Source organism: Eufriesea mexicana, unplaced genomic scaffold (assembly GCF_001483705.2).
Source record: "Eufriesea mexicana isolate 0111107269 unplaced genomic scaffold, ASM148370v2 scaffold1049, whole genome shotgun sequence".
In the NCBI taxonomy this organism is placed as follows: Eukaryota; Metazoa; Arthropoda; class Insecta; order Hymenoptera; family Apidae; genus Eufriesea; species Eufriesea mexicana.
Genome location: NW_016909187.1, coordinates 426,275 through 453,740, shown reverse-complemented (window position 1 = coordinate 453,740; position 27,466 = coordinate 426,275). Strand labels below are relative to the sequence as shown.

The 27,466-nt window shown below is 29.9% G+C and overlaps 1 protein-coding gene across 1 annotated transcript in view; it reads right to left on the bottom strand.

The window, feature by feature from the left end:
• Positions 1–2,492: 2,492 nt before the first annotated feature.
• The window catches only part of LOC108547475 (uncharacterized), a 45,441-nt gene continuing 20,467 nt past the window's right edge, over positions 2,493–27,466 (bottom strand). The window contains exon 2 of the mRNA XM_017900024.1: positions 2,493–4,735. Coding sequence (XP_017755513.1) covers positions 2,493–4,735 — 2,243 coding nt within the window. The remainder of the gene's footprint in view (positions 4,736–27,466) is intronic.

Here is a 27,466-nt window from a genome sequence, read left to right as displayed (position 1 = left end):
AGAACTATATTTCACGCTGAGCGATGAGTGTGCCTCTTAACGTCAGCGAAATAGTTATCGCGAAAATTGAATTTTAAAGAAACATTTGTCACTGTTATCTCTCGAGGAAAAAGGATAATAAATTTGGAAATTTGGAAAATTTTTCACTCCAGTTCCACGTTCTCCATATTTCTTTTTCCCCCTCGATATTGCTCTTCTTATCACGTTGCAACCTCGTATTATGGAAATAACACCTATTTAAATTATCTCGCATTTTTACATACACGACGTAACAAAGAATTCGTTGCATACACGCGATTAAATAATATCCCTACACACGCAAAGTATTAATCTTCCGAAGCATAAAATTTCGCTACAAATACCACAATAACCCCTCGTAATCAAAAATCAAAGCTCAGAAAAATTCATCGACTCAGAAGACTTTAAAAAATTTTTTAAAAATTGTCAATTTTTAATTTCGAAATACCAATGGGTATAATTAACCTCACATATTTGAAAAGGGAATTAAAGATAAAATAAATTCGTTATTGTCTAATCGTTAATTATAATGGCTTATTTCTCGCGAATTTAACGATCACAAAAAGCTCGGATTCGACGACAATAATTTCACAAGATCAAATCGATCAAATCGCTCGGCTCGTCAAATGCAACTTCACGATCTGAAACGCTCGAGAAGCACAGCTCAGCCATCTGGGTGCATATCCGCGATGGACCACCCTGTATACGCGGTGTCCGTTTCGAAACGCGAGCCAATAACGAGACTTTTTGCCCCGTTTGACGCGAGGGATCAGCTCGTCGTCTGACCGAGCATCGTTACGAAATTACATTAATCAGGCTCGTTTCGCGTTGCTGGCCGTTAATTGCTCGGAAGAGTCCGACGTTGGAGCGTGCGAATCCCAGGCTCGATGCGAAACCTTTCATCGGGAATCACTTTCCCGTCCTTCGTACCTTAAATTGCCTCGCCGAGACGACTTTTCTAGCAGCGAATCGCGAATATAGTTGAATTTCGAGTGTCACTCGTGTCGAGGTATTTTTCTTAAAATAGTTAAGAAATATTATTCTTTGATATTTATTTATTTAAGATTATTTTGTATATTTTTCTTATATATTTTATAATTATATTTTAAGGGTATTATATTATATTACATTATATTATATAATTAATATAATTATATTTTTAGGAATGGAACGAGTACAGCTCTGAAAGAATGTTACGAGTGTCTGGGACATGGAACGAAAGTGACCATACGTGCAAGAGGATCGAGTGTAAGGGGTGATTATGACGGAGACGAATGAAAATTTATGAATGCATCTACAGAGTATTTATTAGTTCATATTGTATTACATTAGGTGAAATTAAGTGACGTAATAGTATTCTAGTCGATGTCCCCTGATACTATCCTATTTATATATATTTCCTAAATATATATCCTAATTGGAACATATGTGTATGTATCAAAGACTTTGTCCACTAGACTAGATCAATTGCAAATTGCATTTCTAATTTCCCATAAAATTAGCAGTGATAGTAAACAATTGTACAGTGATTGTTATGCTTTACAATTGATTATGATTCTAATATATTATAATTATATCTTATGGGAGTATAATTATAATTATATATAGTGTAATTAGGGTGTATGTATAATTACAGTTATAATACATATAATTGTTTATTGTCGTTGCTGTTTTTGTGAAAAATTCGAAATGCAAATTGCTGTGACACTTTAACGAATTATAAATAGTTAAGCTTGAGTCATAAATTTTGTTAAGTGGGTAATCTGTGCAATCGATTCCGATTGACTTGCTCCAGTTGGTAAATTAATTTATTGAAAATAAAGTGGAGGTAGACATTCGCTGAAAGTGTTTTGGTCAAGGTTCGGAATAAACACAACGAGACGTTGGTTAATAATTAATCAAATTTATGAATAAAAATGAATTAACAGGGCAAAGTATTTAGTTGAAATAAAAATTTGACAAACGAACTCGATTAAAATTTAATAGTTCTTTTATTCATGCATATCTGAAGTTATACCATGAGTAACGTGAGGCAAAATCTTTTCCTCCCTTTTGGGAAAAAAATGATAAACGTCAGGAAGCTTGCATGCGAAAATTCGAGGTGATGGCATTAAATTTTCTTTAGATATTAAAGATTCGGTAAACTTATGGTAACACATATTTAAGCAGTGTCGATGACTTTCGTCGTTACAGCATGCACGAAGAAGTTGTACATTATGGTACACCATAAATGATGACTCGTCATTAGCGATCGTGTTCTCGAACATCAAACATCGTCGCGCTACGCACCAAACAAAAACGAGCTACCATTCGTTTCTCTGTGATTTCCGTTCTTGACGTTTTTACACCATTAAATGTGAAATCTCTCCAAGCGTGTAAATTAATCAGGTCCATCAGCACGAATTACGGGGCACCGTGTACGTGAATGTTCCCTCCTCAGAAGGAGTAACAGAAGCAATTCTGCAGATTATTAATTATTCCAACATACTGTATATTAGATAATTATATGAAATACTCCTCTCCATATAGGCTAGACTTAGAGGTTTTGTAACAGGAACATAGGATGTGCGAGGAGGTATTCGGTAGCTCGGTTCTAGGAATGTGACGTCAGTTCTAGGAATTCCACGGCGCGGGGAATTGAAGTCCCCGCTCGCAGTCTTGGCTAGAATTAGAGGTTTTGTAACAGGAACATAGGATGTGCGAGGAGGTATTCGGTCGCTCGGTTCCAGGAATGTGACGTCAGTTCTAGGAATTCCGCGGCGCGGGGAATTGAAGTCCCCGCTCGCAGTCTTGGCTAGAATTAGAGGTTTTGTAACAGGAACATAGGATGTGCGAGGAGGTATTCGGTCGCTCGGTTCCAGGAATGTGACGTCAGTTCTAGGAATTCCGCGGCGCGGGGAATTGAAGTCCCCGCTCGCGGTCTTGGCTAGAATTAGAGGTTTTGTAACAGGAACATAGGATGTGCGAGGAGGTATTCGGTCGCTCGGTTCCAGGAATGTGACGTCAGTTCTAGGAATTCCGCGGCGCGGGGAATTGAAGTCCCCGCTCGCAGTCTTGGCTAGAATTAGAGGTTTTGTAACAGGAACATAGGATGTGCGAGGAGGTATTCGGTCGCTCGGTTCCAGGAATGTGACGTCAGTTCTAGGAATTCCGCGGCGCGGGGAATTGAAGTCCCCGCTCGCAGTCTTGGCTAGAATTAGAGGTTTTGTAACAGGAACATAGGATGTGCGAGGAGGTATTCGGTCGCTCGGTTCCAGGAATGTGACGTCAGTTCTAGGAATTCCGCGGCGCGGGGAATTGAAGTCCCCGCTCGCAGTCTTGGCTAGAATTAGAGGTTTTGTAACAGGAACATAGGATGTGCGAGGAGGTATTCGGTCGCTCGGTTCCAGGAATGTGACGTCAGTTCTAGGAATTCCGCGGCGCGGGGAATTGAAGTCCCCGCTCGCAGTCTTGGCTAGAATTAGAGGTTTTGTAACAGGAACATAGGATGTGCGAGGAGGTATTCGGTCGCTCGGTTCCAGGAATGTGACGTCAGTTCTAGGAATTCCGCGGCGCGGGGAATTGAAGTCCCCGCTCGCAGTCTTGGCTAGAATTAGAGGTTTTGTAACAGGAACATAGGATGTGCGAGGAGGTATTCGGTCGCTCGGTTCCAGGAATGTGACGTCAGTTCTAGGAATTCCGCGGCGCGGGGAATTGAAGTCCCCGCTCGCAGTCTTGGCTAGAATTAGAGGTTTTGTAACAGGAACATAGGATGTGCGAGGAGGTATTCGGTCGCTCGGTTCCAGGAATGTGACGTCAGTTCTAGGAATTCCGCGGCGCGGGGAATTGAAGTCCCCGCTCGCAGTCTTGGCTAGAATTAGAGGTTTTGTAACAGGAACATAGGATGTGCGAGGAGGTATTCGGTCGCTCGGTTCCAGGAATGTGACGTCAGTTCTAGGAATTCCGCGGCGCGGGGAATTGAAGTCCCCGCTCGCAGTCTTGGCTAGAATTAGAGGTTTTGTAACAGGAACATAGGATGTGCGAGGAGGTATTCGGTCGCTCGGTTCCAGGAATGTGACGTCAGTTCTAGGAATTCCGCGGCGCGGGGAATTGAAGTCCCCGCTCGCAGTCTTGGCTAGAATTAGAGGTTTTGTAACAGGAACATAGGATGTGCGAGGAGGTATTCGGTCGCTCGGTTCCAGGAATGTGACGTCAGTTCTAGGAATTCCGCGGCGCGGGGAATTGAAGTCCCCGCTCGCAGTCTTGGCTAGAATTAGAGGTTTTGTAACAGGAACATAGGATGTGCGAGGAGGTATTCGGTCGCTCGGTTCCAGGAATGTGACGTCAGTTCTAGGAATTCCGCGGCGCGGGGAATTGAAGTCCCCGCTCGCAGTCTTGGCTAGAATTAGAGGTTTTGTAACAGGAACATAGGATGTGCGAGGAGGTATTCGGTCGCTCGGTTCCAGGAATGTGACGTCAGTTCTAGGAATTCCGCGGCGCGGGGAATTGAAGTCCCCGCTCGCGGTCTTGGCTAGGATTAGAGGTTTTGTAACAGGAACATAGGATGTGCGAGGAGGTATTCGGTCGCTCGGTTCCAGGAATGTGACGTCAGTTCTAGGAATTCCGCGGCGCGGGGAATTGAAGTCCCCGCTCGCAGTCTTGGCTAGAATTAGTGGTTTTGTAACAGGAACATAGGATGTGGTCGGTGGTGATTTCTTCATGCTATTTGTTGGTATTCCTGTCAAATTTATGTAGATATGTATTTTTTATTTTTTTTCGTTCCTGATACGGGGCAGTAGTTTCATGGGAACTGATGGGAACCGGCGTTTCCAGGTGGTGTACCTATGGTTTCACTTGATTTAGAATCACGATTAGAGTCATTAATATTTATACTCGTAGGCATTGTTATTATCATTAATGCAACATTGGTTCGCGGGATCTTGAGAAGTCAGAGATTCTCCCACGCTAATGTTCATGTTGGGTCAATGATTTTAAGATGTGTATTTGGTGAAATCGAACGATAGAAAGGATTAGAAGTTCAATGGTAATTGTGGATTAGTAATTAATTCTGAAGTTTAATTATTCATGTTTATAATTGATAATAATTGTTTATTATGGAAATGTGTAATTAATAATAAAAATTAATAGTGAGATTCGTATCATGAACGAGTTATTTACGTTTTCTTTTTTCCTTATTTTTAATGTGTCGTATATTTGAAAGTTCTAGCTTAGTATGCACAACTATGTTTGATACATTCTTATTCAGTATGTTTATGACAAGATATTTAGTACATTATTAGATGCAGACTATCTGAACATGAATGGTATCTGTAACTTGTTTGTTATTCAATATTTTGTTAATAAATTGTGAGGTATATTATTTATCGATTCTCTTAGGACTTATCTTCGATAGTTGACTCCGGCTGGAGCCCTGCTCCTTTTACTTTTCTTCAAATCACTGGAAACGAAGTTCTCAGGATAATTCGTCGTGACCATGAAACAGTTCGCACATTTCGAATTGCAAATTTTCATTGTGAGAAATCAATTTCGTGTGCTTGTTTCTCTTTAAAATTAAATTATCGCCATAGTACTATAACAATCGCTAATTTCAACACTGCCTTCGACGAAGCATCACAAATCACTAATACACCTGCCAAATATCAATTTCAAATATTTGTCCAGAATTTGAATCAACCAAAAGGTATACCCTTAAACCACTGAAAAATTAATAAGAGAAAAGTATTATTCAAAGTACCGACCTGAGGATTAAAGGAAAGAAGAAGATTATTCAACTCTCCAATCCACAAATTAAACAAAAATGACAGACTCACCATATCCAAGACTCGAATCGAATCCGCTGCCAAAGACAAACTTTATCCTCTCGCTTCAATCCTCACCTAACTTAACATAAAACAAACAAAGTTAAGTGAAACCTTTTACCCAAGGATTAGCCAGGAAAACGAATGTAAAGTCAATTAACCTCTAAACCGCCAAAAATGAAAGAACCCGATATACTCACAGCTCCCTCCACAGCCTTCATCCGGCCCGAGCAACATCTCGGAGAACGCCGTTAACCGGTCGTGTTATACAAACCGAGAAGAAGAGCCGACAAGGAAGAGACAAGAAAAAGGGGATGCAGCGGGCAAGCCGTGTGGTCGCGAAACCCGGATGCCAAACCGTAACACCATAATCACCGCTCGTGGAGTTTCACCGTTAATGACGGCGCGGTTGTACCGGAGGCTTCATCGCGATGCAGGCCAGTGGAGTTGCGTCTATTCATCCCGGCGGATTAGCCGGTGCCACGGGTTACAGGTACTGATCGATGCCAACGTTAATTGCACGCAAACGTAGCGTACGCGCGCTCGCGGTTATGTAAATGCGGCACGTATCCAGCAGCTCGAGCGCGTTTCCGCTAAACCGAGGCAATCTTCCAAGCTTGTTACAATATCGACGGCAATAAATTGTTTGCCCGACTTGCTATTTCAGGGCTGAATATCGTTCAGCCAATTAGCGGTTGCCGGCTCGCTTTTAATTTCTCTTTCTTTTTGCCAACTCCTCGCCGTTCCTGCTATCCCTGCCTCTTTGATCCCCCAAGAATACGCCGAGGAAGCTTTTCCCTTCTGATCTGGTTCTAATCGTAAATCGATACCAGTTCCACCGATAGTGCCTCCGTGTTATTTTTGTCTTTGCACTTTTTATCGCAGTGCTCGGAGTACTCGGTTCCTTCGACTTAATGGGTGGTTAGGTAAGTGAAAGATCTAGACGAGTTCGCTGAATGGAGAAACGACGAGACACGAAGGATACTCGTAATTCGTTGGCTCAGAATTTTGACACCTGATGCAAATATTGGGAATGTTGCTTTATGTTATTTTACTTGTGAGAAGGTGGCATGTTGCTTGTGAACTTAGCAAGTAGGTACTTCCTAGGATTAGTTAAAAATTAGGAAACACCGTGTGAAAGTATGCCATTTGCAGCGATGTTATTTGCTAGAGAAGACATGTCTGTGGTGGAGATATGTGATCATTTGAATGTTACATTGACTACACCAGGTACTCGTTTAAATTAGTTCAAATGTCCTTTAGATGACAAGGTACTTATGCAATCAAAGGACTGATTCAAACTTCCAGTTTCAATTCTATTGAACGAAATTTGTGTAATTAAGCAGAAGTTGGCGCATAGCTTGTGAACTTTGTAAGCAGATACTTGCTAGGATTAGTTAACAATTAGGCAATACAGTGTGAAGTATACGATGTCATTTACTAAGGAAGACATGTCTGTGATGGAGATATATGATTTTTTAAATGTTACATTGACTCCAAGTACTTGTTTAACACTTTGACTGTCACGTTGGTCATAAATGACCAGTCACGGTTTCTCCTGTGACACCACAGTGGTCATTAGTGACTAGAGCGCTTGAACTACTTGAACTACATTGAACTACATTGAATGAAAATTGACAGTTAGTGCATTCTGAATATAACCGCTAATTAGAAGATACTTTGAAGTAAAAGGTGCCCCACTGAACGATTAAAAATTTGTATTAGAACATACAAATATATAAGAACAAATTTTGCATCTAGCGGTGCACTCCCTTGGCATCCTGAGAGAAACATGTGATTTAGGCGTGACAGTCAAAGGGTTAAATTAGTCCAAATATCTTTTAGATGACAAGACATTTATGCAATCAAGGGACCAACTTAAACTTAAACAAAACTTGTGGAATTGCGAATGATAGTTAAGCAAGATACGTTCCTTGACATTTGACAACGATAGTCCTCCGATTTCCCCAATCATCAATCATGCAATTGTAGGATACCATTACCAAAGAAATCGCGAATCGGTTATTGCCAACAAAAACAAATCATAAACCGGTCAATATTTTCTAGAAGCAAATGTAAAAGTTATTTTGGGTAATAAAATTAAACTGCGTGGCCCCTACGAGGAGGTGAAACGTAAGTTAAGAAAAGCATAAAAGCAGGGTCCTCGACGACCAAAACGGAGTCCTTAGAAATTAACCCTTTGCATTCGAGAGGCACCTCTCAGTCGTCATTTAATCAGATTCTAAAGATGGATGTTAATTAATATATCAAATTTACAATTACCCAACGATGCGTGGAATATCGAAGCAAAATAATTTTACGTCTTAATTTGCATACGATTTCTTATTTGTCGTTTTAAAAATATCGTCGACTTTATGGCAGAAAGTCTTCGAATTACTATTTTTCTGTAACGAAAATGTCGCCGAGTGCAAAGGGTTAATTGTGACCTGCACAAGCGTGAGTAGCTCGGTGTTGAAAAGAGATTTAAATTAGACTGCGTTTCTGTGTGTTTTCGTTTCGTTATCTTGGTGTTCTTTTCCTAAGTTAAATTAGTTTTATGAATTTTGAGTTTGTGTTATTCTGTTCCTGTTGTTTTGTCAATTTTTGATGTCTCAAAACTAGTTTCCGTCATCTTACACTATTGATAAAAATATCTGTAAAAATAGTTAAGTATATTAGTATGCGAAATAATTTTATCCAACAATTTTTATCTTAATTATAAATTAATTTAATTAATATAATTTGAATATCATACCTTGATTTGTATTTCTGATCTTTATTTATCGATATTTATCTTGGAAAATAAATAGAACCTTATTTCTCAACCACTATTCCATTTCTCAGCTTCTGTCAGTATGCACATGATCTCATTCATTTGTCACAGAGATTACCTTTGTATGTTTAGTCGAAGTTTCTATTTGACATCGGTTTTACCGTGTTGCAAAAGAGATTCGTGGATTTCGAACTTGCTACAAATTAGGTTCACGTGTCGGGATGCGTAGGTCCCCGGAGATTCGAGGTTTGGCAGGTGGAATGTGTATCGACGATGTTTGAGATTGATTATGGTTGATTGGGGATGTGTGTACTACGTATGTTTGAGATCGGCCGTGGGTAATCGAGGCTGTTGACATAGTTTGTGTTGATGCCTACGAGCCGGAGCGCCCATCTCCGATAAACTATCTCCGAGAAAGTTTCACGAGCAAATTTGTGATTTAGCTGGTATTTTAAAGCTTCGTTAACGTGCGAGCCGTATCTTCGTTTAACACGTTTCAGTCGTTATCGATACATTTAAAATTCCAAGCGATACGAAGAAAGCGTCTCGAAGGTGTATTTATTAAAATATATGGAAAACGCGTTTTCGAAAGTGCATGTAAATAAACATACCTTGAAGTATGGTAATGATTGAATCACCCACAGGATGGAGGGATGATTATCACCACTTTTGGAATTTTATTTATTTTTGGCATCGAAGTAGGATGTTTAATTTCTTATTTTGAAGATAAATTTCCTTTTGTTGTAATTTCTTGGAATTGACATATTAAAAATTTATTGTAATTCGCAGCATTCGAACTAACAATACACAGTGAACAATATATTAAGTTTAGTAATAGTGAAACGTACACTTATGGAAATATAAACAAAGAATGTAGGTGTTTGTAGGAGTTACAATGGCTGATGTGCTCTACACCGCTTCTGGTTTGGAACTGAAACGCGGCAGGCGACCCTCGACAGCAGCATGACAACAAAGTCCTTGAGACACTAAATCCTCTACTGATCTGCGATCTAACACGCCTGACATCATCGTTGCGCGGTTATGGTTCCTTCCAGTATTTTCTTTCAGCAAAGGAGCGGCTAAATTAAATAAATAATAAATTATAGATCATTTGCATAATATTGTAAATTAAACAAACTGCTGTGATGTCCTTTCTAAAAGAATACGACATGATTGTGTGTGTATGTTATGTTAGACAATGCCTTGATGATGAGGGAAGCCTCTGTATTACGTTCAATGAAAATTGGCGGGAAATATAAATGAACGTGATCTGCGAATGCAGATAAGTAACTGCTGAACGTGGATGCTTTAGGGTAGACTTTTAAAAATAGACACAATTAAGCACTAAAATACTTCTACTAGACCTCGATTTACCTAACCATAAGTTACAAAAAAAAATTCGCGACACTCAATCGAATCATTCGACTCAATAGAAGCTTGGCTCATTACGCAAGACTCGTAATCTAAAATTCACCTAGATTATATTAGCAATTATTAAAAATAGACACAACTTAACACCGATGCCTCAACTAGATCTCGATCCACCTAACTTCCATCCCCTCAAATAAAAATTCGCGACACTCAGTCGAATCATTCAACTCGATAAAAGCTCGGCTCATTACGCAAGACTCGTAATCTAAAATTCACCTAAAGCACATTCGTAATTACCAGAAATAGACACGACTAAGTATTAATACCTCAACTAGACCTCGATCCACCTAACTTCCATCCCCTCAAATAAAAATTCGCAACACTCAGTCGAATCATTCGACTCGATAAAAGCTCGACCCATTACGCAAGACTCGTAATCTAAAATTCACCTAAACCACATTCGTAGTTACCAGAAATAGATACAACTAAACACTAACATCTCAATTAGACATCAATTCACCTAACTTCCATCCTCTTAAACAAAAATTCGCGACACTCAGCCTAATTATTCGACTCGATAAAAGCTCGGCTCATTACGCAAGACTCGTAATCTAAAATTCACCTAAACCATATTAGTAATTACCAGAAATAGACACAATTAAACACTAATACTTCTACTAGACCTCGATTCACCTAACCATAACTCACAAAAAAAAATTCGCGACACTCAATCGAATCATTCGACTCGATAAAAGCTCGGCCCATTACGCAAGACTCGTAATCTAAAAAGGCGAGTCGCGTGATCCGATTCGGGATTGTCCTCGACGTTTTCGTCGCGACGTCGATCGCGATACGATTTTATCTCGGTTCGCGTTTCAGCGGAATAATAGAGTTATGAATGGGGAAGTGGTGGTCGCGTTACGAGCATGGATGTACGAGATAATTGCGGCGGGCCGCTAATTGGACGATGCGCGTTGCTCGCGTAAGCGTCGCTCGTTTAATTGTCGCGGGTATGATTTACTGGGCTCGTCGCCGGATAATTACGCGTCCCGGTGCCCCCGGGGGCCGATGAAAAGTGAAAACCCGCGGTGATTTTCCGTCTGCACGGGAACAGCCGTGAACGGCGACGTGATTGATGGAAATACCGTGCGTGCATGTTCGGAAAAGTCGCCAAGGAACGCCGAGGATCGCGGGACCAGGTGAAAACTGGCATAGTGCGCGGCTATAATGGATACCCGGCCGCCGACAGGAAGCCCCGTGCTCGTTAATTGGAATTTAAATTGGAGCTTTGAAAGTTTACACAATGGAGAGACGTGTTAAATATATATTTAATTGCATACCGCTTTTCTTCAGATGCGTCGCACATTTCGAGAATGCGTGTTACATTGTCGCGTGGACGTTTGAGTTATTTGTATGGCGAGCGAGGCCGGGAATATTGATGAAATTGCTAAGATTTATGGCTGCTCGAGGAAATATTTCGCGACGAGTTGTTGACACACGAAAGTAAATAACGCGGGGGTATATCTCAGATCTGCGAATTAATATTCTCCGCTGGGTTTAGCGGTATTCGGAATTGGGTTAATCGAATGTTCGTGGTAATTCGGTGTGGTGTACACGAAATCGGAAATTAAGCGATAAGTGTTTCGAAAATGTTAATTTCGAAAATATTCTTTGAACCTGCTCGCCAATTTTTATTATTATTCAGTTATTTTTAAGTTATTTTAGTAAATACTAAGCTATTATTAAATTATTATTAAATTGTCATTAAGTTATTATTAAGTTACTATTAAGTTTTTGTTAAGTTACTATTGAATTATTATTAAATTATTATTAAGTTACTATTAAGTTTTTATTAAGTTACTATTGAATTATTATTAAATTATTATTAAGTTACTATTAAATTATTAATAAGTTACTATTAAGTTTTTATTAAGTTCGTATTGAATTATTATTAAATTATTATTAAGTTACCATTAAATTATTATTACGTTACTATTAAAGTATTATTAAATTATTATTAAATTACTATTAAGTTACTATTAAGTTATTTTGTCCGGAGCTTTTAATAACGTCACAAGAAATTATCTCTATATTATTTATTCCTTTCAAAACGAAAATAAAAAAAAGAAATTTTAATTTTATCATATTCGAAACTTAATTATATCCCCTCATAAATAATTTTTCATCGGATTTTATATTTTCCCACGATATCCTCATTAAACAAATTCGAATCTAATCGGCGAAACGCGAACGCCTATTTTTGTGTCACGATAATGTCGTTAAATAATCGACTTCGTGACACGGAAAGGGGTTAACTTTTATTATCACGCTCGAGGTGCATAACGACTCGACTTTCAGAGAAAATAATTAGTCGAAACGGAGGCTAATTGAGCGTGGTTGGCGTAATTCGACGGTGATTTTCGTGGAAATGAATATGTAACGTAAGCTAGGCCGGTCAACGGCTTTGCGTATTGTTCGTTATGCCGTGTAATTATGTGCAAATTTATGACTCACCGTGGACCTTGGCTTTAGGATAACGGAATTACCGCGCGTAGCTGTAGAGCTCTGTGAAAAGGAGATAAGAAAAAAAGGAAAGAGCATAAGCACCTCGTACAGCGTGTAGGAAAAAAGGAGGGAAAAAATAATGTAAAACAGTGCACGAGGTAACTGTAACGTGTGTAATTGCTAGACGGAAGAGTTACGTTGCAACGGCGCTGTTGGATAATTGTTCGAAACGTTCGTTTAATATGACGAAATACGTATTTAAAATAGCGATTAGAAACGATTCCGTTTCTTAACTTCGCCCGGCCGAGTTGAGGATAATTTCGAGGCAATTTTCGCCATACCGCGGAGCAATAACTATGTTTTATAATGGGGAGATATTTCTCGAGAAGATTCGCGTGAAACATTTGCCCTTTTCGAATAAATAAATAATTTCAAGAACCGTGATTTTTAAAAATATATATTTTATAATAGATTATAATAGATTTATAATATATTATAACAGATATATTAGAATAGATTTATAATACCTATAATATATATTATAGTAGTATTATAATAGCTACATCTCTATTCCTAATTTATTTTCTGTTCAAACCGTGAATTTAATTTAAAGAAATTAAATTAATTAGAAAATTGTCAAAATAAAATTAAAATAATTTTTGCGAATTGAAATAATATTTTAATTACGAAATTCCCAAGTATTTTAGAATTTCTAATTATAATAGTATTGTAATAGCTATAATATATATTATAGTAGTATATTATAGTAAAATAATAGTATTATAATAACTACATCTCAATTTCTACTTTATTTCCTATTCAAACCGTGAATTTAATTTGGAAAAATTAAATTAATTAGAAAATTGTCGAAATAAAATTAAAATAATTTTTGCGAATTGAAATAATATTTTAATTACGAAATTCCCAAGTATTTTAGAATTTCTAATTATAATAGTATTGTAATAGCTATAATATATATTATAGTAGTATATTATAGTAAAATAATAGTATTATAATAACTACATCTCAATTTCTACTTTATTTCCTATTCAAACCGTGAATTTAATTTGGAAAAATTAAATTAATTAGAAAATTGTCGAAATAAAATTAAAATAATTTTTGCGAATTGAAATAATATTTTAATTACGAAATTCCCAAGTATTTTAGAATTTCTAATTATAATAGTATTGTAATAGCTATAATATATATTATAGTAGTATATTATAGTAAAATAATAGTATTATAATAACTACATCTCAATTTCTACTTTATTTCCTATTCAAACCGTGAATTTAATTTGGAAAAATTAAATTAATTAGAAAATTGTCGAAATAAAATTAAAATAATTTTTGCGAATTGAAATAATATTTTAATTACGAAATTCCCAAGTATTTTAGAATTTCTAATTATAATAGTATTGTAATAGCTATAATATATATTATAGTAGTATATTATAGTAAAATAATAGTATTATAATAACTACATCTCAATTTCTACTTTATTTCCTATTCAAACCGTGAATTTAATTTGGAAAAATTAAATTAATTAGAAAATTGTCGAAATAAAATTAAAATAATTTTTGCGAATTGAAATAATATTTTAATTACGAAATTCCCAAGTATTTTAGAATTTCTAATTATAATAGTATTGTAATAGCTATAATATATATTATAGTAGTATATTATAGTAAAATAATAGTATTATAATAACTACATCTCAATTTCTACTTTATTTCCTATTCAAACCGTGAATTTAATTTGGAAAAATTAAATTAATTAGAAAATTGTCGAAATAAAATTAAAATAATTTTTGCGAATTGAAATAATATTTTAATTACGAAATTCCCAAGTATTTTAGAATTTCTAATTATAATAGTATTGTAATAGCTATAATATATATTATAGTAGTATATTATAGTAAAATAATAGTATTATAATAACTACATCTCAATTTCTACTTTATTTCCTATTCAAACCGTGAATTTAATTTGGAAAAATTAAATTAATTAGAAAATTGTCGAAATAAAATTAAAATAATTTTTGCGAATTGAAATAATATTTTAATTACGAAATTCCCAAGTATTTTAGAATTTCTAATTATAATAGTATTGTAATAGCTATAATATATATTATAGTAGTATATTATAGTAAAATAATAGTATTATAATAACTACATCTCAATTTCTACTTTATTTCCTATTCAAACCGTGAATTTAATTTGGAAAAATTAAATTAATTAGAAAATTGTCGAAATAAAATTAAAATAATTTTTGCGAATTGAAATAATATTTTAATTACGAAATTCCCAAGTATTTTAGAATTTCTAATTATAATAGTATTGTAATAGCTATAATATATATTATAGTAGTATATTATAGTAAAATAATAGTATTATAATAACTACATCTCAATTTCTACTTTATTTCCTATTCAAACCGTGAATTTAATTTGGAAAAATTAAATTAATTAGAAAATTGTCGAAATAAAATTAAAATAATTTTTGCGAATTGAAATAATATTTTAATTACGAAATTCCCAAGTATTTTAGAATTTCTAATTATAATAGTATTGTAATAGCTATAATATATATTATAGTAGTATATTATAGTAAAATAATAGTATTATAATAACTACATCTCAATTTCTACTTTATTTCCTATTCAAACCGTGAATTTAATTTGGAAAAATTAAATTAATTAGAAAATTGTCGAAATAAAATTAAAATAATTTTTGCGAATTGAAATAATATTTTAATTACGAAATTCCCAAGTATTTTAGAATTTCTAATTATAATAGTATTGTAATAGCTATAATATATATTATAGTAGTATATTATAGTAAAATAATAGTATTATAATAACTACATCTCAATTTCTACTTTATTTCCTATTCAAACCGTGAATTTAATTTGGAAAAATTAAATTAATTAGAAAATTGTCGAAATAAAATTAAAATAATTTTTGCGAATTGAAATAATATTTTAATTACGAAATTCCCAAGTATTTTAGAATTTCTAATTATAATAGTATTGTAATAGCTATAATATATATTATAGTAGTATATTATAGTAAAATAATAGTATTATAATAACTACATCTCAATTTCTACTTTATTTCCTATTCAAACCGTGAATTTAATTTGGAAAAATTAAATTAATTAGAAAATTGTCGAAATAAAATTAAAATAATTTTTGCGAATTGAAATAATATTTTAATTACGAAATTCCCAAGTATTTTAGAATTTCTAATTATAATAGTATTGTAATAGCTATAATATATATTATAGTAGTATATTATAGTAAAATAATAGTATTATAATAACTACATCTCAATTTCTACTTTATTTCCTATTCAAACCGTGAATTTAATTTGGAAAAATTAAATTAATTAGAAAATTGTCGAAATAAAATTAAAATAATTTTTGCGAATTGAAATAATATTTTAATTACGAAATTCCCAAGTATTTTAGAATTTCTAATTATAATAGTATTGTAATAGCTATAATATATATTATAGTAGTATATTATAGTAAAATAATAGTATTATAATAACTACATCTCAATTTCTACTTTATTTCCTATTCAAACCGTGAATTTAATTTGGAAAAATTAAATTAATTAGAAAATTGTCGAAATAAAATTAAAATAATTTTTGCGAATTGAAATAATATTTTAATTACGAAATTCCCAAGTATTTTAGAATTTCTAATTATAATAGTATTGTAATAGCTATAATATATATTATAGTAGTATATTATAGTAAAATAATAGTATTATAATAACTACATCTCAATTTCTACTTTATTTCCTATTCAAACCGTGAATTTAATTTGGAAAAATTAAATTAATTAGAAAATTGTCGAAATAAAATTAAAATAATTTTTGCGAATTGAAATAATATTTTAATTACGAAATTCCCAAGTATTTTAGAATTTCTAATTATAATAGTATTGTAATAGCTATAATATATATTATAGTAGTATATTATAGTAAAATAATAGTATTATAATAACTACATCTCAATTTCTACTTTATTTCCTATTCAAACCGTGAATTTAATTTGGAAAAATTAAATTAATTAGAAAATTGTCGAAATAAAATTAAAATAATTTTTGCGAATTGAAATAATATTTTAATTACGAAATTCCCAAGTATTTTAGAATTTCTAATTATAATAGTATTGTAATAGCTATAATATATATTATAGTAGTATATTATAGTAAAATAATAGTATTATAATAACTACATCTCAATTTCTACTTTATTTCCTATTCAAACCGTGAATTTAATTTGGAAAAATTAAATTAATTAGAAAATTGTCGAAATAAAATTAAAATAATTTTTGCGAATTGAAATAATATTTTAATTACGAAATTCCCAAGTATTTTAGAATTTCTAATTATAATAGTATTGTAATAGCTATAATATATATTATAGTAGTATATTATAGTAAAATAATAGTATTATAATAACTACATCTCAATTTCTACTTTATTTCCTATTCAAACCGTGAATTTAATTTGGAAAAATTAAATTAATTAGAAAATTGTCGAAATAAAATTAAAATAATTTTTGCGAATTGAAATAATATTTTAATTACGAAATTCCCAAGTATTTTAGAATTTCTAATTATAATAGTATTGTAATAGCTATAATATATATTATAGTAGTATATTATAGTAAAATAATAGTATTATAATAACTACATCTCAATTTCTACTTTATTTCCTATTCAAACCGTGAATTTAATTTGGAAAAATTAAATTAATTAGAAAATTGTCGAAATAAAATTAAAATAATTTTTGCGAATTGAAATAATATTTTAATTACGAAATTCCCAAGTATTTTAGAATTTCTAATTATAATAGTATTGTAATAGCTATAATATATATTATAGTAGTATATTATAGTAAAATAATAGTATTATAATAACTACATCTCAATTTCTACTTTATTTCCTATTCAAACCGTGAATTTAATTTGGAAAAATTAAATTAATTAGAAAATTGTCGAAATAAAATTAAAATAATTTTTGCGAATTGAAATAATATTTTAATTACGAAATTCCCAAGTATTTTAGAATTTCTAATTATAATAGTATTGTAATAGCTATAATATATATTATAGTAGTATATTATAGTAAAATAATAGTATTATAATAACTACATCTCAATTTCTACTTTATTTCCTATTCAAACCGTGAATTTAATTTGGAAAAATTAAATTAATTAGAAAATTGTCGAAATAAAATTAAAATAATTTTTGCGAATTGAAATAATATTTTAATTACGAAATTCCCAAGTATTTTAGAATTTCTAATTATAATAGTATTGTAATAGCTATAATATATATTATAGTAGTATATTATAGTAAAATAATAGTATTATAATAACTACATCTCAATTTCTACTTTATTTCCTATTCAAACCGTGAATTTAATTTGGAAAAATTAAATTAATTAGAAAATTGTCGAAATAAAATTAAAATAATTTTTGCGAATTGAAATAATATTTTAATTACGAAATTCCCAAGTATTTTAGAATTTCTAATTATAATAGTATTGTAATAGCTATAATATATATTATAGTAGTATATTATAGTAAAATAATAGTATTATAATAACTACATCTCAATTTCTACTTTATTTCCTATTCAAACCGTGAATTTAATTTGGAAAAATTAAATTAATTAGAAAATTGTCGAAATAAAATTAAAATAATTTTTGCGAATTGAAATAATATTTTAATTACGAAATTCCCAAGTATTTTAGAATTTCTAATTATAATAGTATTGTAATAGCTATAATATATATTATAGTAGTATATTATAGTAAAATAATAGTATTATAATAACTACATCTCAATTTCTACTTTATTTCCTATTCAAACCGTGAATTTAATTTGGAAAAATTAAATTAATTAGAAAATTGTCGAAATAAAATTAAAATAATTTTTGCGAATTGAAATAATATTTTAATTACGAAATTCCCAAGTATTTTAGAATTTCTAATTATAATAGTATTGTAATAGCTATAATATATATTATAGTAGTATATTATAGTAAAATAATAGTATTATAATAACTACATCTCAATTTCTACTTTATTTCCTATTCAAACCGTGAATTTAATTTGGAAAAATTAAATTAATTAGAAAATTGTCGAAATAAAATTAAAATAATTTTTGCGAATTGAAATAATATTTTAATTACGAAATTCCCAAGTATTTTAGAATTTCTAATTATAATAGTATTGTAATAGCTATAATATATATTATAGTAGTATATTATAGTAAAATAATAGTATTATAATAACTACATCTCAATTTCTACTTTATTTCCTATTCAAACCGTGAATTTAATTTGGAAAAATTAAATTAATTAGAAAATTGTCGAAATAAAATTAAAATAATTTTTGCGAATTGAAATAATATTTTAATTACGAAATTCCCAAGTATTTTAGAATTTCTAATTATAATAGTATTGTAATAGCTATAATATATATTATAGTAGTATATTATAGTAAAATAATAGTATTATAATAACTACATCTCAATTTCTACTTTATTTCCTATTCAAACCGTGAATTTAATTTGGAAAAATTAAATTAATTAGAAAATTGTCGAAATAAAATTAAAATAATTTTTGCGAATTGAAATAATATTTTAATTACGAAATTCCCAAGTATTTTAGAATTTCTAATTATAATAGTATTGTAATAGCTATAATATATATTATAGTAGTATATTATAGTAAAATAATAGTATTATAATAACTACATCTCAATTTCTACTTTATTTCCTATTCAAACCGTGAATTTAATTTGGAAAAATTAAATTAATTAGAAAATTGTCGAAATAAAATTAAAATAATTTTTGCGAATTGAAATAATATTTTAATTACGAAATTCCCAAGTATTTTAGAATTTCTAATTATAATAGTATTGTAATAGCTATAATATATATTATAGTAGTATATTATAGTAAAATAATAGTATTATAATAACTACATCTCAATTTCTACTTTATTTCCTATTCAAACCGTGAATTTAATTTGGAAAAATTAAATTAATTAGAAAATTGTCGAAATAAAATTAAAATAATTTTTGCGAATTGAAATAATATTTTAATTACGAAATTCCCAAGTATTTTAGAATTTCTAATTATAATAGTATTGTAATAGCTATAATATATATTATAGTAGTATATTATAGTAAAATAATAGTATTATAATAACTACATCTCAATTTCTACTTTATTTCCTATTCAAACCGTGAATTTAATTTGGAAAAATTAAATTAATTAGAAAATTGTCGAAATAAAATTAAAATAATTTTTGCGAATTGAAATAATATTTTAATTACGAAATTCCCAAGTATTTTAGAATTTCTAATTATAATAGTATTGTAATAGCTATAATATATATTATAGTAGTATATTATAGTAAAATAATAGTATTATAATAACTACATCTCAATTTCTACTTTATTTCCTATTCAAACCGTGAATTTAATTTGGAAAAATTAAATTAATTAGAAAATTGTCGAAATAAAATTAAAATAATTTTTGCGAATTGAAATAATATTTTAATTACGAAATTCCCAAGTATTTTAGAATTTCTAATTATAATAGTATTGTAATAGCTATAATATATATTATAGTAGTATATTATAGTAAAATAATAGTATTATAATAACTACATCTCAATTTCTACTTTATTTCCTATTCAAACCGTGAATTTAATTTGGAAAAATTAAATTAATTAGAAAATTGTCGAAATAAAATTAAAATAATTTTTGCGAATTGAAATAATATTTTAATTACGAAATTCCCAAGTATTTTAGAATTTCTAATTATAATAGTATTGTAATAGCTATAATATATATTATAGTAGTATATTATAGTAAAATAATAGTATTATAATAACTACATCTCAATTTCTACTTTATTTCCTATTCAAACCGTGAATTTAATTTGGAAAAATTAAATTAATTAGAAAATTGTCGAAATAAAATTAAAATAATTTTTGCGAATTGAAATAATATTTTAATTACGAAATTCCCAAGTATTTTAGAATTTCTAATTATAATAGTATTGTAATAGCTATAATATATATTATAGTAGTATATTATAGTAAAATAATAGTATTATAATAACTACATCTCAATTTCTACTTTATTTCCTATTCAAACCGTGAATTTAATTTGGAAAAATTAAATTAATTAGAAAATTGTCGAAATAAAATTAAAATAATTTTTGCGAATTGAAATAATATTTTAATTACGAAATTCCCAAGTATTTTAGAATTTCTAATTATAATAGTATTGTAATAGCTATAATATATATTATAGTAGTATATTATAGTAAAATAATAGTATTATAATAACTACATCTCAATTTCTACTTTATTTCCTATTCAAACCGTGAATTTAATTTGGAAAAATTAAATTAATTAGAAAATTGTCGAAATAAAATTAAAATAATTTTTGCGAATTGAAATAATATTTTAATTACGAAATTCCCAAGTATTTTAGAATTTCTAATTATAATAGTATTGTAATAGCTATAATATATATTATAGTAGTATATTATAGTAAAATAATAGTATTATAATAACTACATCTCAATTTCTACTTTATTTCCTATTCAAACCGTGAATTTAATTTGGAAAAATTAAATTAATTAGAAAATTGTCGAAATAAAATTAAAATAATTTTTGCGAATTGAAATAATATTTTAATTACGAAATTCCCAAGTATTTTAGAATTTCTAATTATAATAGTATTGTAATAGCTATAATATATATTATAGTAGTATATTATAGTAAAATAATAGTATTATAATAACTACATCTCAATTTCTACTTTATTTCCTATTCAAACCGTGAATTTAATTTGGAAAAATTAAATTAATTAGAAAATTGTCGAAATAAAATTAAAATAATTTTTGCGAATTGAAATAATATTTTAATTACGAAATTCCCAAGTATTTTAGAATTTCTAATTATAATAGTATTGTAATAGCTATAATATATATTATAGTAGTATATTATAGTAAAATAATAGTATTATAATAACTACATCTCAATTTCTACTTTATTTCCTATTCAAACCGTGAATTTAATTTGGAAAAATTAAATTAATTAGAAAATTGTCGAAATAAAATTAAAATAATTTTTGCGAATTGAAATAATATTTTAATTACGAAATTCCCAAGTATTTTAGAATTTCTAATTATAATAGTATTGTAATAGCTATAATATATATTATAGTAGTATATTATAGTAAAATAATAGTATTATAATAACTACATCTCAATTTCTACTTTATTTCCTATTCAAACCGTGAATTTAATTTGGAAAAATTAAATTAATTAGAAAATTGTCGAAATAAAATTAAAATAATTTTTGCGAATTGAAATAATATTTTAATTACGAAATTCCCAAGTATTTTAGAATTTCTAATTATAATAGTATTGTAATAGCTATAATATATATTATAGTAGTATATTATAGTAAAATAATAGTATTATAATAACTACATCTCAATTTCTACTTTATTTCCTATTCAAACCGTGAATTTAATTTGGAAAAATTAAATTAATTAGAAAATTGTCGAAATAAAATTAAAATAATTTTTGCGAATTGAAATAATATTTTAATTACGAAATTCCCAAGTATTTTAGAATTTCTAATTATAATAGTATTGTAATAGCTATAATATATATTATAGTAGTATATTATAGTAAAATAATAGTATTATAATAACTACATCTCAATTTCTACTTTATTTCCTATTCAAACCGTGAATTTAATTTGGAAAAATTAAATTAATTAGAAAATTGTCGAAATAAAATTAAAATAATTTTTGCGAATTGAAATAATATTTTAATTACGAAATTCCCAAGTATTTTAGAATTTCTAATTATAATAGTATTGTAATAGCTATAATATATATTATAGTAGTATATTATAGTAAAATAATAGTATTATAATAACTACATCTCAATTTCTACTTTATTTCCTATTCAAACCGTGAATTTAATTTGGAAAAATTAAATTAATTAGAAAATTGTCGAAATAAAATTAAAATAATTTTTGCGAATTGAAATAATATTTTAATTACGAAATTCCCAAGTATTTTAGAATTTCTAATTATAATAGTATTGTAATAGCTATAATATATATTATAGTAGTATATTATAGTAAAATAATAGTATTATAATAACTACATCTCAATTTCTACTTTATTTCCTATTCAAACCGTGAATTTAATTTGGAAAAATTAAATTAATTAGAAAATTGTCGAAATAAAATTAAAATAATTTTTGCGAATTGAAATAATATTTTAATTACGAAATTCCCAAGTATTTTAGAATTTCTAATTATAATAGTATTGTAATAGCTATAATATATATTATAGTAGTATATTATAGTAAAATAATAGTATTATAATAACTACATCTCAATTTCTACTTTATTTCCTATTCAAACCGTGAATTTAATTTGGAAAAATTAAATTAATTAGAAAATTGTCGAAATAAAATTAAAATAATTTTTGCGAATTGAAATAATATTTTAATTACGAAATTCCCAAGTATTTTAGAATTTCTAATTATAATAGTATTGTAATAGCTATAATATATATTATAGTAGTATATTATAGTAAAATAATAGTATTATAATAACTACATCTCAATTTCTACTTTATTTCCTATTCAAACCGTGAATTTAATTTGGAAAAATTAAATTAATTAGAAAATTGTCGAAATAAAATTAAAATAATTTTTGCGAATTGAAATAATATTTTAATTACGAAATTCCCAAGTATTTTAGAATTTCTAATTATAATAGTATTGTAATAGCTATAATATATATTATAGTAGTATATTATAGTAAAATAATAGTATTATAATAACTACATCTCAATTTCTACTTTATTTCCTATTCAAACCGTGAATTTAATTTGGAAAAATTAAATTAATTAGAAAATTGTCGAAATAAAATTAAAATAATTTTTGCGAATTGAAATAATATTTTAATTACGAAATTCCCAAGTATTTTAGAATTTCTAATTATAATAGTATTGTAATAGCTATAATATATATTATAGTAGTATATTATAGTAAAATAATAGTATTATAATAACTACATCTCAATTTCTACTTTATTTCCTATTCAAACCGTGAATTTAATTTGGAAAAATTAAATTAATTAGAAAATTGTCGAAATAAAATTAAAATAATTTTTGCGAATTGAAATAATATTTTAATTACGAAATTTCCGAATATTTTAGAATATCTAATTATAATAGTATTATAATAGCTACATCTCTATTCCTACTTTATTTTCTATTCAAACCGTGAATTTAATTTGAAGAAATTAAATTAATTAGAAAATTGTCGAAGTAAGATTAAAATAATTTTTGCGAATTAAAATAATATTTAAAATTTCCGATTATTTTAGGATATTCTTTTTTAAATTTCGCTACATTTAATATCGCAAATGTCGTGTGTTCGGTGTAGCTGTTCTGGTATAATACCGATATCAAATCCCGAGATCTCGAGAGTCGTAGGAGGATCAAGAAAATCGTCGACTTCCTCCCGTGAGATAAATCGCCATTGCAACGCAACGAGGCGCGTGGTAACATGCGTCCATTTGTACGCGACGTACAAAATGCGTAGAAAACGAATTCTCGTTTCGTAGCTTTCACGTTCAGCCTCTGTCGAGGAGCCCCGGAATCGAAATAGCTGTTTAAAGGACTCGTTGTGCGGTTACCTGTTTCAGGAATATCAATCGGGCGTGTAAAAATAAGCGCATACTTCGTTGGGGAAACACCTTCTCGAGGTTGAATCGGCTTTTGTAAGATAATTAGCTTCGGGTCTTGAACGAATCGAGAGAAGTCCCATTTTGTCCCTGGAAGGCATACGTAACTTCTCGAATTAAGCGAGTTTTTGAAGCCTTAATATATCAGGTTTACCGAATTAATTGGGAAAATTCGCAGAACTCTTGTGATAAATTTGCTTAGGAGTTTCAGAATCAGGGTACTTACTCGAGAGACCTAATATTTTATTTCAACACCGGATTCCGAGTTTCCAGTTTCATAAGCTTCGTATCTCCAAAACGACACGATGCTATTATATGTAAGGTTATGAAAATTAAAAAATCCGAAAGTTGACAGATTCTTTGCTGAATGCGTAACAGAGGAGCTCACCAGTTTCTTATCTGAAAAATGGCTACCTATTAATTATTTTATAAATTCAATATATTAGTACGTCAATCTTAGTAAATTACCTGGGAAAATTCGAAGAACCTCTATAAATTTATTTAGGAGCTGTAAAGTGAAGATACTTATTCGCAGTACCTAATATTTTATTTCGACACTCTGTTCCGAGTTTCAAGTTCACTATCTCCAAGAAAACACGGTGCTACTATACATAACGTCACGAAAATTAAAAAATCCAAAAATTGACAAATTCTTCGTTAAATACGTGACAGAGGAACTGCCCAGTTTCGTATCTGAAAAATAGCTACCTATTAGTTATTTTATAAATACCATAGCTTAGCATGTCAAGCATAGTAAATTACCTGCGAAAATTCGAAGAACTCCTGTCATAAATTTATTTAGAAGATTTATTTCAACAGTGTGTTGCGAGTTTCAATTTTAATATCTCCAAACAAACACGATATTGTTATACTTAACGTTACAAACATTGACAGATTCTTCGTTGAATTCGTGACAGAGTAGTAGACCAGCGTCGTATCTGAAAAATGGCAACCAATTAGTTATTTCATAAATTCCATAGCTTACTATGTCAGGCTTAGTAAATTACCTGGGAAAATTCGAAGAACTCCTGTAAATTTGTTTAGAAGTTATATACTTACTCGAAACACCTAATATTTTATTTCAACATCGTGTTCCGAGTTCCAATTTTAATATCTCCAAACAAACACGATATTATTATATATAACATTATGAAAGTTGACAGATTATTCGTTGAATTCGTAACTAAGGAGCTGACCAATTTCGTGTCTGAAAAATGGTTACCTATTAATTATTTTATAAATACCATAGCTTAGTATGTCAAGCTTAGTACATTACCTGGGAAAATTCGAAGCACCCTTTTAAATTTTTCATAATATTTTATTTCAACACCCTATTCCGAGTTTCAATTTCAATATTTCCAAACAAACTCGATATTATTATATATAACATTATGAAAGTTGACAGATTCTTCGTTGAATTCGTAACTAAAGAGCTGACCAATTTCGTGTCTGAAAAATGGTTACCTATTAATTAATTATTTCATAAATTCCATAGCTTACTATGTCAGGCTTAGTAAATTACCTGGGAAAATTCGAAGCACCCTTTTAAATTTTTCATAATATTTTATTTCAACACCCTATTCCGAGTTTCAATTTTAATATCTCCAAGAAAACACGATATTATTATATATAACATTATGAAAGTTGACAGATTCTTCGTTGAATTCGTGACAGAGTAGCAGACCAGCTTCGTATCTGAAAAATGTCAACCTATTAGTTACTTGGTGAATTCCATGGCGTACCTGACTCGTGGACACCGGTCGAAATCGATGATCGCGATTCCTCTTTTAGTGGATCGTCGATAGTCGATCCATGGCAGACGAAGATTTCACTGGTCCTGTCCCGTGGAATTTCGATGGCGTCGACTTATGGTTAGTAAGCCGCGCAGGCTCCCGTGTCTGGTTCTGAATACGATTTCACGTCCGGCCGACGATTTTTGGACGGTTCGTCTGCCAGGGGGTCAACGATCCGCTTCCTAATGCAAGAATGCTATCCGACGCATTCGTAATTGACAGTCGTGTGATATAACACGTCTGTGATAAGTCATTCGAACGACTGACAGTCGAACGTCTGGTGAACGGGTAATTACGTGAAATGAAATTGTAATCCAAGTTAATCGAGGGAAATGGGATCAAGAGAAATTCTTCTCTCTGCTTCCTTGATATTCTTTCAATCAACTTTAATTAATTTCTTCTTTCTTTATTTTATTATTTTTTTTGGAATTTCATGTTTCTCAATTTTTCACCAAGACTGTTAACAATCGGCGAAATTTTCGTTGACGATTTTATCGTTCGAATTGATTATCGTGTGAACAGTGAGATGAACAATGAGAAGGTTTTAAGAGTCGACAAGATTTGAAGGGTGAGAAATTAATATTTATGTGGAGCAAATATAGCAAGAGGATTAAGATGGATATTAAATTGAAGAATAAGAAGGAAATCAATATTTTATGGGTATTAACTGGAATTAAGTAATGGAATAAGCACGATTGTATATAATCGAGCATTATTGCGGCAGACTTAATAAAGACGTTGAAACGCTTTTTCCTCGAGTGTGTCTCGGCATTCGGCATTCTAATTAATATTGCATCCTACGAGCTAATTACGCCTCTTTAAGAATCTCTTTTGATCGTTTAAACGAGAATTTCCTAGCTTTCCTACGCTGACGCAAGCATATTACCGGATAAAACTTTGCAATATCGCGAAAGCAATAAAACTGCATTCAAACTTCGTACAAAGGATAATAACAAAGAATCCTCTACAACGGCCTTTGTATTCGGAAATTTTACACATAGTTCTCTATTAAAAGCTTCACCACGGCCTTCCTTAATTTCATTCCATGAAAATAGATGTAAACAATTAAATATTCATAAAACATCCTGCACGCGAAGAAAATTTTATTAAAATTTTACGTACAATGTTATAGCAATTTTTATTACCTCTCGGAACATCAAAATTGAAAATATATTAATTTGGAAAATAAAGAAAAATGATTTTCTTTAGAAACCATTCTAGACAGAGACAAATATATTTTTATTCTTGCGGAATATTTTCGAATTAATTAAAAATAATTTAGTCGATTTTTCAACGAATTCGATAATTTTATCGCGTCGATATTAACATTAACAACTAATACGAGATATATGAGCCATTCACTGCACAAATCGATTAACTCCACTTTTTGA